The sequence below is a fragment of the Marmota flaviventris genome, chromosome 3 (assembly GCF_047511675.1).
Source record: "Marmota flaviventris isolate mMarFla1 chromosome 3, mMarFla1.hap1, whole genome shotgun sequence".
Classification (NCBI taxonomy): domain Eukaryota; kingdom Metazoa; phylum Chordata; class Mammalia; order Rodentia; family Sciuridae; genus Marmota; species Marmota flaviventris.
In genome coordinates this window covers 73,531,148-73,542,324 of record NC_092500.1, presented here as the reverse complement: position 1 = coordinate 73,542,324, position 11,177 = coordinate 73,531,148, and the positions used below count along the sequence as shown (strand labels likewise).

Sequence of the window (11,177 nt, the reverse complement as noted above, 5' to 3'; positions counted from 1 at the left end):
GGCCAAAAGGCGCGCGTCAGTGATGTCATAGCGCGCGCCGGAAGTGCTTCTTAGGATAGTGGCGGCGAGCGGACAACTACGTTCCCGGTGTCTCCCGGCGGCCCAGAGTAGGTGAGCGCATTTTACTTTTGCTAGAGGTGACGGGACGCTTGAGCTGTCAGCTACGCCTCGGGGGAGCTGGCGGGTGGTTCCCGTTGAGGAACCTGGAGTCTCCTGCTGCATTTCAGTCGTGCAACAGTTCTGCCCTTGCGATTGAGGGTGGAGAGACGCAGTGGATTTTGGAATAAAGGAAAGTATCGAGTCTAAGTTAGATATTCGCTTCTCTTTAGTATTCTAATATGCAAAAAGAGTACTGAGCTAGGTGACCTAAGTGACTCAACATCAGTCAGTCAAGAAATCGGCAATTTTATTGAATGTGTTCTACGTACTCACCTCGGTTTTAGGCACTTTAGGAAATAACAACAAAAAATTGCAAACCAGGCCTTTTTTTTTTTTCCCCTCGTGGCGGTGATTTCAGTGTAGTCGGGGAGACAAGGCCAACTCGGGGAAAGTTGGATTCACAGAATGACTAATCTTGATTGGTATGTTGAACTTCTTGGCCCCTCCCCCCACGCCCCTCCCCCCACGCCCTCCCGATCTGTAATGGGCACGAACAGCTTTTTCTCTAAGAGGTCGTAACGGGCCCATCATTCCTACTGACAAAATCAAAATAATGCAAGGTAGTTTATACTTAACTTCTACCCACCAGCACATACAGATCAGGCCTCTAACTACTCCCTGGGAGCCTGCGTGCCAGCAGCTTGGAACCCACAGCCTGTCCTGGAGCCTGCACAGTCCATCCAGACTGAAGCTGATGTCTTCTGGAGAGACGGAAGTGCAATCCATCCAGGGCGCAGCTGAATTTTGCGAGGCCTGAATGCCTCGGCGTCCACCAAAGGACCGCTGGTACTAATTCTCTTGGCAAACTGTGGCCAGCCAAACCTATCATGCTTCACATCCCAGTTATCCTTGGTTACCGCCCAAGATGTAAGCCCCTTTGGTATTCTATGCTATATTCCCTTATCTTCTGCTGCTTTGTGTTTCTTTTCCCGTGATTTAGGCTCTTGGTAAGCATCTAACCCCTCAGCACCCATCCTGTGCTCTCTCAAACCTTTTTTCTGCTTTTGCTCATTTACATGTTCAGCCTTTTTACTGGGGTTGTTTCATTTCCTGACCTTTATTAACACGTGGTTTTTCCTGCTAATCATTTCAATTGAGTCCTTTCTTTGATACCTACATTGAAAGTTGGCAGTGACTCTTGCCATATTGAACTAGTTTCATTACCTCAAAATACTTTTTTATCTCCTCAGTGTCTTTGGAAAGGCTCTTTTCTCTATTTGGACATTTGGTTTCCCTGTCCCCACCTACCTCTTTCTGGATAACTCCTATTCTTGCTGTCACTTTATTTGAGGGTGTTTCCTAACTTAGAGTTAATTTTCTTTACCTTCCTTAAATGCTCTCTGCTTAGCTTTTAGAGCTTATCACATGTATTCTAAATGTTTCTCTATTTGCCTATCTGCTAAGCTAAGCTGTGAAGGAGAGACTGTACTTGTTTTCATTTTTGTAATTTCAATATCTAATACAGTTACTGGTGTATAATAGGCAGTCAGGTAGTTCTTGAATGATTGTAGATGCTGAAGGTATGGTTTCAGTGGTCAAGGCACTTAAAATTAATATGTAAAGAACCTGGGGGAAGGGATCAACTGCTATTCAGTTAATTGTGACTTATAGATAATTGTGACTTGTAAGAATATGATCCTAGTGTTGTCAGAACATTTAATCTGTTCAAGAAATGTTGGGAAAAATGTGTTGTTTTTTTTTTAAAACACTACTTTCAAATTTTTATAAAATATTTTCTTAATTGTAGATGGACACAATACCTTTATTTTATTTTATTTATTTATTTTTAATGTGGTGCCAGGGATCAAACCCAGTGCCTCATGCATTCTAGGCAAGCATTCTGCCACCGAGCCACAACCCGCCCCCCCTCCCCGGGCCCTATTTCTAAGTTTTTTAATAATATTGTCAATGGAATAAAATCTTGGTTTAAAAAAAAACAAAAAATCACAAGCCAGATAAAGTCACAGGTGACTTATCATTCATCAGTTTGGAATCTGTATTAAGTGCTGTAAGTTTTAGATAATGGATTTTGTAGAGAATAGCAGATTGTGAATTGGGCCTTGAGGTATGGTTGGAAGTTGAATGATAGAATGAAGGAGGTGTTTTGGTTTGGAAAATAACTCAATTATAGGATAGAATATCCTATTTTGTGTCACAGGAGAATGGCATGAATAATACTTTTGGGAAGAGTAGGAGATGGTAGAAGTAGGCATTTGAAAGGCAGGAATTTTGATTTATTAGGCTTAATTAATAAGAAACTATTTGGATTCTTAAGGATAGCATAAATTGCTGGGTATGATAACACACACCTGTAATCCCAGTGATTTGGGAGGTTGAGGCAGAAGTATTAAAAGTTCAAGGCCACACTAGGAAACTGAGATCTGTTTTTTACTGGGAATGTAGTTCAGTGGTAGAGTACTACTGGGTTCAATCCCCAGTTTAAAAGAAGAAAAAGAAAAAAAAAAAAAGGAAAGTACACATTAAGAATACATATTAATAGTTAAGTTTTTCGTTTTTTTTTTTAGGTAAAATACTGAAAGGAGGCTGACCAGTTAGCCTTTAACTTCATCTAGGTGTGAAGTAAGATGTGAAATAAGGTTTAGATTTATAAATATTATACTTAGGCAGACATCTGGCATTTTTGTCTACTTGTGTAATTTCATTTATCATAGTGGACAGTCACAAATCTAAGTTAATTAATGAAATACAGTCACAAATCTAAGTTAATTAATGAAATACAGTCACAAATCTAAGTTAATGAAATAAAAAGTTTTTTTTAAACTAAATGCATTTTTAAACTTATACATTAAAAATATAAAAATTGTTTGTATTGGGGGTACCATGTTATGTTTTGATACATGTATATGTTGTTATGTTTAAATCGGGCTAAACATTTATCTCCTCAAACAATTATCATTTCTTTATGGTAAAAATTTTCAGAATTCTTTCTTCTAGCTTTCTGAAATGTATAGTCTACTATTGTTTTCTGTAGGCACACCAGAACTTCTTGCTCCTGTGTAACTGTAACTTAGTATCCATCTATCAACCTTTCCCCCCATCCTTCTCTCTCCATTCCTCCTCCCCAGCCTCTGTAATGACCATTCTATTCTGAACTAAAAGTTTTAATTTTTTCCTGTTGCTGGGAATTCAACTTAGGGTTTGGACATGCTAGGCAAGCTACATCTCCAGTCCTTTTTATTTACTTAATTTTGATACAGGCCTGGGTAATTTAGTGAGACCCTATCTCTAATTTATGATACTCTTGCCTTAAAACTCCCAAATAGCTGAGATTACAGGCATGTGCCACCATGCTTGGCTAAAGTTTATAATGAAATATATATTTTTTAATTATTTGTTCTTTTTAGATATACATTAGAGTGTATTTTGACATATTATACATACACCGGGTATAACTTCCCATTCTTGTGCTTGTACATGATGTGGAGTTACACTGGTTATATATTCATAAATAATCATAGGAAAGTTATGAACGATTCATTCTACTCTTTTCTATTCCCATCCCCCAACTCTTCCCTTCATTCCCCTTTTTCTAACTCAGTAAACTTCCATTACCTCCCTCTTCCTCTTATTGTATGTTAACATGCACATATCAGAACATTTGGCTTTTAGTTTTTTGGAATTGGCTTATTTCACCTAGCATGATAGTCTCCAGTTCCATCCATTTATTGACAAAAGCCATACTATCATTCTCTCTCTCTCTCTCTCTCTCTTTTTTTTTTTTTTTTGGTACAAGGGATTGAACTCATGAGCACTCAATCACTGAGCCATATCCCTATCCCTATTTTGTATTTTATTTAGAGATAGGGTCCTTAGCACCTTGTTTTTGCTAAGATTGGCTTTGAACTCTTGATCCTCCTGCCTCAGCCTCCAAAGCTGCTGGGATTATAGGCGTGTGCCACTGTGCCTGGCTTTATTCTTTTCTATCCATTCTTCTTTGTGACTGAGTAGTATTCCATTGTGTGTGTGTGAATGTGTATGTATATGAGCCACATTTTCTTTATCCATTCATCTGTTGAAGGCGCCTAGGTTGGTTCCATAGCTTAGCTACAGTGAAGTGAGTGGCTATAAACATTGATGTGGCTCTGTCACTTGAGTATGCTGATTTTAAGTCCTTTGGGTATATGCCAAGGAACAGAATAACTAGGTCAAATGGTGTTTCCATTCCAAGTTTTCTGACGAATCTCCATGTTGCGTTCCAGAGTGGATGCACCAATTTGTAGTTCCACCAGTAATGTATGAGTGTACCTAAAAGAAGTATTATTAAAGCATTGAATAGGCAGTGACTTCTGAAAAGTAAAGAATGCAATACTTTAAAAATTTTGTTATATGATTCATAATGGGAGCAATCAGTGATCTCCCTGCCCCCGGCTTCTTCTCTAATCCATTTTGTGTATTGCCAGGTTAATCTTTTCTATTGACACTCTCCCTCCTCACATTATTTCTAGGCTTAGAAGTCTGTAGTGGGCTTTGTGTCTAGAATTTTGCTTTGGTACTATTTAATGACCTTGAATTTGTTCTCTCTGTCCTTGCCTGTCTCCTTTGTGAAGCAGTATGATACTGTTGGAAAGAGCTTAAACCTTAAAGTCATGCATGCCAGAGTCTGTCTCCAGGCTTCAATGAACCCTGGAATTTAAGCTTTTCAGAGGTTTCACAGTTTTTGGAAAGTGAGAGATAGTATCTCTTTTTTTAAGATTGTGTGGGTAAGGTGTTTACATGTTTTGAAACTCAGTTGCACAGATTCTTGCATATAGAGGAGGAAATGAAAACTTGCTGAATACCTAAGTAGGCTTTTCCCCCATTCCTTGCCATGTGAATCTGCTTTGGTCAATTCTGTTTTTTTTTTTTTTTAAAACATGTCTCCCTAATACCTTTTTCTTTCCTTAGATTCTACTATTCACTATTGTTCATTCACATTTAAGCGACCTCTCAAGATTCTATTTAAACATTTTTAACTGTCTTAAAACATTGATAACTACCTCTATACCTGCTTTTACCTCTGAGTACTAAATAGTACTGAATTCTGGTAGGTCCTTTGTTCTATTTTGACCATATTAGTTGGTATCAGTGCTAATTCCCCCTAAGACCTTAACTAATTATTTTTTTTTAATTTATTTTAATTTTGTTCCCTGGAATTTTAAACATTTTAAAGTAGAAATATCATTATGCAGTTTTCAGATTCAAGTCAATTCTTAAAATCTCCCTAATGTTTCAATTTAGGCTGTCAGAAATGTATTTACTTGCTTTAAATCAGTTGACCTCAGCCTGAGATGAGTTTAAGATTTGAAAAAAATTAGTGAAGAGAATGGCTGCTCTGAAGGGGCCCAGCAAAGATAGGATGGTATGAGGGCTGAGAGAGGGTAGGAGAATCCAGAGAAGAAGGGGGCTTGGTAAGAGGACTCAGGGATCTCTTTGCCATTCATCCACCTGGTTAAATGATCAGCCTCTTTGTCCTCCATTCCCCCAGCCTGAATGCAAGGATCCTCCCACGTATCCCTAAGATGAGTTGGAGAGACCCATTTTGTGCAGGTGGGTGGATGTGGAAAGACAGAGGTCATCCAGAGCCTGCTCTATGCCATGCCCTTGTTGGTCCTGCACAGAGCTGTCCTCATATCCTTGGGCAGCCCTGGGACCTTGGCTTTCCTTCCATTGTTAGGGGACCCTGGGTAGCCTCCACCTGGTCGCTTACAGTATTTCAGAGTGTAGGGCCTAGGTGGTATTATTTTAAAATTTAATTTTATTCTTTTGTGGCTTTGGAGATTGAACCCAGGGATACTCTACTACTGAGCTACCCCTCTCCCCCTTTTGTTTTTTTGAAACAGTGTCTCACTAAATTGCCCAAGCTGGCCTCACATTTTGGATTTTCCTGCTTTACCCTCTCAAGTAACTGGGATTATAGGCATGTGCCACTGTGCCTGGCTTTAAGAATTAAATTTAAAAATCTTTCTAAATTTAAAGAATCCTTACTCAAATTTTGAAGTTCTGTTAGATGGTAAATTTAAATGCAACAACATTTTTTTCTTAATGTTATATATATATATATAAGCTTAGTATCTGTCTGCTTCTCTTATGGATTCATATGTTGGTTGCCTAAAAATATGCCAACATCTTAACCTGTTACTTCAGCTATACAAATTTTTATGGTACTTAATTTATACCTTTTTGCAGTACTGAGGATAGTGCAGTCAATACCATATGGATTACTTTTCCTTTTTTTTTTTTTTTTTTCCGGTACTGGGAATTGAACCTGAGGTACTGTATCATGGAGGTATACCCTTAGTCCTTTTTATATTTTGTTTGAAGATAGGATCTTGCTAGATTGCCCAAGCTGGCATCAAACTTTGTATCTTCTGGCCTCAACTTCCCAAGTAGCTGGGATTAAAGGCATGTGCCACTGTACCCTGCTAGGTAGCATTATTTTTAAAAGCTCTTTAGATCTAGTGTGCAGTCAGGGTTGAGAATGACTGCTTTAGATGCTAGAGCTAGATGGCTATCATTGATATTTTTTTGCTCAAAAGCGAAGTAATATTAGTGTCTTGAGAAGTATGGCAGGAATCATAATACAACATTACTAACAAAAAGTTTTCTGAATAATTAAAAGGTACAAACTCTTGTATATAGGTTCTTAGGTGGTGGTCACATGAACTATTAGTTTGGCCCGTAATAAATATTTTGCTAAGGAGAGGGAACAACACAAATGTGCAATTGTGTGCCTTTGTAGTGGTGTTTAGTTTGGTAGGGTGGAAAGGAAGCAAATTAAATAGAATATGGTGTTATATAGTACTGATGTAGTAGGATGTTTTGAGGGGTACGAAGAAAGGACAGTTCTGTTTTAGGAAAATGCAACAAAAGTGATATTTGAGATGACTCTTGACATGGAAAGATGAAGGCAGATAAATATTCTAGGCAGAGGTAAAGGTGTGCTATTGAGAAATAATGGCATCCATGCAGAACAAGCAATTTGCTAGCAGTTTGAACAAGTATAGCTATCTGTCCTTTATTGAACTTATAGAAATAACTGGATTTAGTGATTATTTAGATATGAAAGTTTTGAGTTTTGTATGATTCAGGTTTCTGATTTGGGCCTGGGGGTACTGGTTGGTATCTTTTTTTTTTTTTTGATACAGGAATCCCCTGTGTTTCATCGGTCCCAAACCCTGTGTTTTTACCCATCAGCAGGAACAGGGTTTTTTAAAGAGGTGATTCTGAGAAAATGAGATTGGGGAGGAAAGATCAAGGAGAACTTCAGGGAAAAGATCAGGGAGGAGGTGGTTAGAGAAAGGAAGATAAGAGAAAAGATCAGGAAGGAAAAGGTTAGGGAAAAGAAGGCCAGGGAAAAGATTAGGGAAAAGAAGATCATGGAGAAGATCAAGAAAGAGAAGTTTAGGGAAAAGAAGATCAAGGAGAAGAAGGTTGGGAAAAAGAAAAAAATATTTAAGTTTCAAAGCAAAAGGGATATAGTCAAAGCATCCAGTGAACCCCTGTTACATTTCCACACTGTCAATTTCTAGCTTCCATTTCTATGGAAAGTGGGCAATGACATCTCCAAGCTGCTTCCTGCTAAAATGGGGTGAAGTTGGGGAAAGTAACCCAGAGTCCTTGTTCTCAGATGGGGCTTGGAGAGTTAAGGGCATTCAGCATCAGAGCAGTCCAGAGGTCCACAGTGGCAGATGGCAGGTGACTGGACAAGGCATATGCAAAAGGCAGGGATTATGCTAAGACAACAATAAAGACAGCAAAGCATTAAATTTTTGTAAATAATTAGAACAGAAACAATTACTATTTCAGCCAGTCTCTGAAAACGATGAGGACAGGAACTCATAATCATATCAGTTAAAAACAGATGAAGTTCATCAATATAGGAGGTTAGGAAGATTTGTAGGACTATAAAATCAGACTCAAATTAACTGAGGAAAAGTTTGCAATTCTTATGATTGTTATTATCAAGAACCCTTCCTTTATAGCCTTCAGTTTTACTTACTTTTGGTATGGCTGACACAAGTGTAAAATCTTAAGTTACATTAAAAAAATTTTTTTTGGTTTTCCTTGTAAATGTCCATGTAGGACTGTGTTTAAACTATACTCCCTTGCCAGGTGTTTAAGACCAAGTTGGTCAAAACTAACTTTGTTCCTATCTATTCTTAGAGTCAGCTGAGATTTCTCAGGGATCACTCTTGGGGACATGTGCAAAAAAGCTTCCTGGCTCCTTTAGTGTTCCTTTACCAAGTGGTGCCATCTGCCAGGATGGGTCAGGGTCCTGCTGACCATATGTGGCATTTCTTGGAAGCATCAGGGACATTTCCATGTCCAATGAGTCTCTTCAGTGCAGTATGTGCACTGGCTTCCTGTTCTCTAGGGTTCTCTAGATCTCCCTGATCCACAGATAAGTGACTCACCAGAGTTGCAGAGCTCACAAAGGGGTTCCATCGTTCTTTGGGTCCAGCTGAACTTAGAGGGCAAGAGCCAAAATGTTGGCTGCATTTTCCTTGGCCTTTTTACTTCATTGACTTTGGTCTCCAGGTTTTTGGTTTTAAACAGCCAGCAAGCCAGTTTAATAGGTTATGACTTCAATATCTATAATTTTACAGTTACCCCTTTCATTTAACTGGGGTTAGCATTAGTACTGGAAGTCAGTATTATATACTATCTGTAGGTGATGGCTTATTATTTCAGATTAACCCAGGTTTTATTTTTTAAAAATTTTTAAAATAAGAAGTATCTCTACAAAACACTGAAAGATAACAATTATAAAGTTTAAAAGGAAAGTACAAAATGAAATTAACAGAGCAAAAACATATTCAGTTTGTGTCATAGCTATGAACCAAGAAAAATGATTTTTATACTCTTGAATCTTTACTTGGTTATATATTATATTCTCTGAGATCACAGTAATCTTTGCAACAATAATCAGTCTTTTGAACACAACTTTAAATGAGCTGAAGTCTAGCCTATTTTGGAGCCATTCTAACGTGGAGTAAGATGGGAGGCAGAGTCTTATTTCAGGTAAGGTGGGGCTCTTTACAAATAACACAACATTACATATGAAATGTGAATCAAAGAAAGGCTAAGAGAGATTTTAACTTTCTTTTTGTGGAAAAAGTGGCAGAATGCTTTCATGTTTTACAGTGTCACTTTTAAATAGATCAGGCTCTCCTTATTGTCTTCCTGGTTTGTATCATTGACCAAAATAGGGAAGACAGGAGATGAAGTAGTTTTCTGAGAAGTATGAAGAACTGTTTTGGCATATTGAGTTGAAGGTGTGGAGCATTACCTTGAAAGGAGCTGAGATGGAAGTGGAAATATGGAGTTATTTATTTAGAAGAATCATTTTCTTAGCATTAGTAAATGCACTCTGAATTCTGAGTATATATTATGTGCAAAATTTTCTTTTTTGGGAGGATTGAACCCAGGAGCGCTTAACCACTGAGCCACACCCCAGCTCTTTTTTGTATTTTATTTACAGACAGAATCTCCTGAGTTGCTTAACGCCTTGCTAAGTTGCTGAGGCTGGCTTTTAACTTGTGATCCTTCTGCCTCAGCATCCTGAGCCACTGAGATTATAGCACGTGCCCCTTGTCTGGCCTTTGTGCAAACTTTTCTAGGGGCTTAATCAGTGAAAAATAGAGATTCATATAGCTCATGTTTCTAGTAGTACGGAATCAATAATGTGCATTAAATGTAAATTATATAGTAGCCTAGATGATTAGTACTATGAAAAAGCAAGATTGGGGACCTGGTTGTTAAGTGATATTAAAAGGACATTAAGAAGTGTCATTGTAGTAAATTAACTCTGCAGGTATCTGGAGAACATTCTAATATTGTCAGTGCAAAAAGTTCATCTAAAGTATGAGGTTAAATGAAACTTTGCTATTCACTAACTGTAGTTGGCTGTCAAAATAGCTGCTGGGTGAAAATAAAAAATGAAGGGAATGAATTTGGGAAGGAGGGAAAATTGTGCTGAGTATGTTTAATAATGGAAGTTTACTAGATCAAAATGCAGTTATTTTATTTCCTAAATTGCTACTATAGCTGGTTTGAATAACATGAAAAACCAGTATTATCACCTTAACTTTGGATCCAAATGCGTTTTTTTCTTTGAGGTACTGGGAATTGAACCCAGGATCGCTTTACCACTGAGCTATATCCCCACCCCCACCCCATGCCTTTTTAAATTTTGAGACAGTCTTCTTAAGTTGTCTTAAGAAGTTGTCTAAGCTGACCTTGAATTTGCTGAGACTGGCCTTGAACTTGGAATTGTCTTGCCTCAGTCTCCCCAGTTGGTGGGATTATAGGCATGCACCTCTCTGGCTCAAAGTGTGAGTGGCTTGACACAAGGATATTGCCCTGACTTTGTTTTCTGAATTTCCTGGCTCCTTTTACTTGGAATGGCAGTCCTCCCTTCCTCAGCCCTCTGTTGAAGTTAACTCAGTGGACACTTCTAGGAGATGCTTATTTTCTTTCTGGAATTAAAACCCATTATGATATATTAAACTTACCTTCTTTATTAATTATAGCATGAGAGGGATTTTTTGTTTGTTTGTTTTTTAGAATTTGGAACCAGTTAATGCACACTTCTAAATGAAGTCTTCATTTTCCACATTGGATTCTAATTCTGTTCTCTAATTGTGATATTGAGAGTCCTTCCATTTTCTGTTGTATTCAGTTTACATAACCTGTTGAACTAGAGAATTTTACTGGAATACTTTTGAGACTCCATTAATGTGAGGAGACTTAGTGAATTGATAACACAGTAAGTAGCAGAATCACTCACTGGGAGTCCGAATACCTTTATATAAATTTAGCTAACAGGTTGTGGGATGGATGTCCTTTGTAAATCTGGATAATATACTGCTAATCAGAAAGTTGTACCAAACTTCCATTTGAATGTAAGGTAATGTTAGCATATTTTCTCCCCTAATTATTCTAATAATTTTCTCCCCTAATTGCATTATCATCTCCTCCTCTGTTTTGTTTTCTGCTACCTTCATTTAAGATCCACC

General features: G+C 37.9%; 1 protein-coding gene across 9 annotated transcripts in view; it reads left to right on the top strand.

Annotated features, from left to right (window-relative positions):
* The first annotated feature begins 35 nt into the window (after window positions 1–35).
* The window catches only part of Pphln1 (periphilin 1), a 108,698-nt gene continuing 97,556 nt past the window's right edge, over window positions 36–11,177 (top strand). For 5 of the 9 annotated variants that reach the window (XM_071609964.1, XM_071609963.1, XM_071609959.1 and 2 more), the window contains exons 1-2: window positions 50–111; window positions 749–1,026. In XM_071609964.1, coding sequence (XP_071466065.1) covers window positions 987–1,026 — 40 coding nt within the window. In that variant the 5' untranslated portion in view covers window positions 50–111; window positions 749–986. Of the gene's footprint in view, window positions 112–517; window positions 582–748; window positions 1,027–11,177 lie in introns of those variants that run through there. The other 4 variants (XM_071609960.1, XM_071609958.1, XM_027934181.2 and 1 more) reach the window with 4 other exon arrangements.